The following is a 3,827-nucleotide window of genomic DNA, read 5'->3' as shown; positions in this document are numbered from 1 at the left end:
ATATAATATATATAATATAAATATATACTGTATATAATATGTTTTCCAGACTTCCACCCAGCCAGTTCCATTAGTGGATTTCTCATTACTGCATTATGGTAGCACTTTTTATATTTGGAATTACAAATTTGGTAGATTTGTTTGTTTTTGTTTATTCAGGAAAGTAGATTTGTTTGTTTTTGTTTATTCAGAAAAAAGAAAATTGTGACCCAATGTATCAAATATGATACAAATTGAAACTCATATATGGAAAATTATATTTGAATTTTTTTGTTTGTTTGTTGGTTTAATGGGACTAATAAAGGGTCCAAGTTCAAAGAATTGGAATTTTTGTCAATCATTTAATGGTTTGGGCTTTACAGGGTTAATGGGTGCAGGTTTATTTTATTGTGTGCAAGCTTTGAATTTAAAAATGTGTTTACTTTCTCCCTTTCTGTCTTTTTCAGACCAATGGTGAGCAGCAGTCAAAGATTAATGAACTCCAAGAGAAGCTTGCCAAGGTAGAAACTTTTGCTTGAAAGGCTAATTAATAATTTATAACCACTTGTGTTTAAAAAGGCAGCAGATATAACAGTCCTGCTCTTCATCACAAGTCTCTGCACTGTTACTTAACCATCCCTGACCTTTTTTGTCCTTTATTTTAGTTTCACAACAATTTCTTCTGTCTTTTAGACCTTCACTTGTTAATTGTCTATTTGTGGTTATTCAGTCAGCTTTTACACCATTAAGTATTAATGTGAATTATCTCACAATTGCAATTTCCTATGAATTATTATACAAAAATATTATTTTGCTAACCTTTGGCAAAATTTTATAATATGCATTTCAAAACTACCTGGGTTAATTAGCTGATATATTGATAAGAATGCCCAAGTCAACTTTCTAAACTAGTACAATTACAGCTAAAAAAATTATCTAAAAGTTATCTCATAATGTTTAAATTATTTTTGTATCTACTAGTCTCATCTATTTTTTTGACATTAAGGCATCAAAGGCGAGCTCCGAGGCCACAGACCTGCTGCAGATAATGAGAGTGGCCAAAGAGAGGATGGAGCGAGACCTGGAGAGACTCCAGAACAAGGAAGCTTCCACTGACAGCCTGCGCCGACGCCTACGGGAGACAGAGGTCCTAACACACAAAACAAATAAAAACACGGCAGCCTTCTCTCTACTGTGCTGCACTGCACGTCCTGTGTGTCTCATTATTCTGCTCATTATGTTATTGGTCTCTTTACACAATCAAAAATCTTTGTCGAATGTGTTGTGTAAATAAATCTGGTAAACTGTTAAACACAAGCGTATTTCATATTGTATGTCTCTGCTAAACATGCTGTTTCATCATTCACTGTGGAAACACTTGTGCTGTGATGTGACGACAACACTGTCACAGTTTATCAGATTTTTCAAGAGCAAAGCCACTTGAAACACTTGTGCTGTGATGTGACGACAAAACTGTCACAGTTTATCAGATTTTTTTTAAGAGCAAAGCCACTTGTTGTTCACTTGTTCTTTTGTGCATTTGTTAACTGTTAATGAGAGTGAATGTAGTCTAATAGAAGAGCCATCAGAACACTATGTCGACTGGGAGCAAAGAGACAAATGTCTATAACGTGCGTGTTCAGTATCACTCTCGAACAATCTTTTTAGATTTATTTGGGAAGAGGGTTCACATATACTTTTCTGGATTTTGGAACAACTGTGAGGAACTTTAATTAATGAGACGTAAACATTGAGAGAGGTGCAGCGTTAATAAGCCAAGAACCAGAACAGCTGCTGCAGTGTTACATGAGTTCTTCCTTAGAGGAGATTTCTTTACAATTAATCTTAGAAAAAGTGTTTGATGTCCACGAAGCAGAAAGAGTCTTCTGACTGGAGGATTTATTATTTTTTTATGGACATAAAAAAGAGACATTGCTTAACTGAAACCTACGAGTATGTTCTCATTGTTTTGTTTACAGGATGGAAGGAAGACCCTGGAAAACCAGGTCAAAAGACTGGAAATGGTTGAGACAAAGATAAAGGATGAAATCCAGAGCAAGACCCAACAGATTCAGCAGATGGCAGATAAGATTCTGGTGAAAAAAAAAACCACGCACACACACAGACACACCTCTTTGAAGCTGTGTGTGAAGAACTAAAATATGCAGAACAGCTGTGAGAAAAACATGATTTACTGTCACAGTTGCAGAAATGTTGTGCTGTATTATTGTTGTTATTAATCTACATGTAAACCGTTATTTTTACACGGGTCGGAGGTTGTCCTATATATGCAATAAAAATAGTAATAATAACCTCTCCCACTCATTATTTTCTCATTTTAAACCTATGAAATACTCACACAAGTGTTTTCAATTAGCTTCTACATCAGTGTAGGTGCTCATAAGGCTTAGTATAAAAAGGCTTCAGGCAGCTGAGTGGTCATGACAGACTTGCCGAAAAGAAAGAGTTTAAAGAACAGATAATCACCTAAAAAACAAAAAAGGGCATTCAGCCACCACCCTCCACACACACACCCCTGCCTGCCGCCAATATTTATTTATTTCATACAGTTCTAAAACTGTGTTCTCCCTTTACTCAGAAAAGTATCAAAAAGTATCCAAACACACGATGGTAACAGTATGGATACCAAAATGTTGGTAGCATGACAACACTACAGAACACCATTCATTTCTTCAGTTATGGTCTAAACACAAAAGACTTGTTTCCTCATAACTGAATCTGAGTCCAAAACACATTCAAAATCACTAACATATACACAACAACCACATCTAACGCAAAACAGACATGACTTAAATGCAGCATCAATCCAAAGCATGCTGGGAACTCCACCCACAAACACCCCAACACAATATTTAACATTTAGTGCCAAAAATATTTGTGATTTTTATGCAGGAGCTGGAGGAGAATCTTCGAGAGACTCAGGCCACGGCTCAGCGCTTCGAGACTCATCTGAAGCAGAAGGAGAAGCTCTATGAGGACAAGATAAAGGTAGGTTTTCAACAGTTATACACTTTATTTCACCAGAATAGATGTGCTGTGCTAAATTAAGTGACGGAGCTTTGGATGCTTAAGTTGTGTCCTCTTTCCACTGTTCTTTGTCCATTCTGGTTTGGCTCATGTGGGCTGTCTGTGGAGCAGGTGCTGGAAGCTCAGATGAAGGCAGACATGGCAGATAAGGAGATGCTAGAGTCCAGTCAGAGCAAGTATGAGGAGGAGGTGCGGGAAAAGTGCAGCATCATCAGTGAACAGAAGGTGGTAAGGGCTGACCAGCCAGGCAGTGACACTATTTTAGGCTTATTTTAACATGTATCACACTGACATAGATTTGTGCTGCAGAGTGATGTAGGGTAAGGAGTCTCAAACATTTCTCAGACCTGCAGCCAGACTTTTAGCTGGGAAAAACTTGGTCACAACAGCCTGTAGTAAAAAAGACTGATACATTTTGGTTTCACTTTTGCAGTATTTACAATAATTTGACTGAAAACTACATAAAATGTGGCACTTTGGCCTAGAGCAGGGGTGTCAAACTCATTTTCACCGGGGGCCACATCATCAATACAGTTCCCCTTGAAGGGCTGGTTGTAACTGGAAGACTGTATAGATCAGGGGTCCACAACCCCCAGTCCTCGGACCAGTACCAGTCCATAGGTTATTTGGTACCGGGCTGCAGTGGGACACAATGAAAAAATGTACTTAATTTTTTACTAATTTACTTCATTCAAAGAAAGTCCAGTCATATTCACTTACTTTCTTTATTAAAGATAATCTGGCAATAGATCTAATTTTGAAATAATAGGTCATTCAGACTCTGATACAAACAGAATAGA

At 37.3% G+C, this 3,827-nt stretch overlaps 1 protein-coding gene across 1 annotated transcript in view; it reads left to right on the top strand.

Annotated features, from left to right (window-relative positions):
• Nucleotides 1-3,827, top strand: part of LOC103397033 (citron Rho-interacting kinase-like) — a 44,596-nt gene that overhangs the window by 6,134 nt on the left and 34,635 nt on the right. The window contains exons 2-6 of the mRNA XM_025052929.1: nt 447-500; nt 986-1,126; nt 1,959-2,075; nt 2,893-2,988; nt 3,139-3,297. Coding sequence (XP_024908697.1) covers nt 447-500; nt 986-1,126; nt 1,959-2,075; nt 2,893-2,988; nt 3,139-3,297 — 567 coding nt within the window. The remainder of the gene's footprint in view (nt 1-446; nt 501-985; nt 1,127-1,958; nt 2,076-2,892; nt 2,989-3,138; nt 3,298-3,827) is intronic.

The sequence above is a fragment of the Cynoglossus semilaevis genome, chromosome W (genome assembly GCF_000523025.1).
Source record: "Cynoglossus semilaevis isolate Cse_v1.0 chromosome W, Cse_v1.0, whole genome shotgun sequence".
Lineage (NCBI taxonomy): Eukaryota > Metazoa > Chordata > Actinopteri > Pleuronectiformes > Cynoglossidae > Cynoglossus > Cynoglossus semilaevis.
The sequence above is the reverse complement of the archived record's forward strand: the minus strand, read 5'-3'. Positions and strand labels throughout refer to the sequence as shown.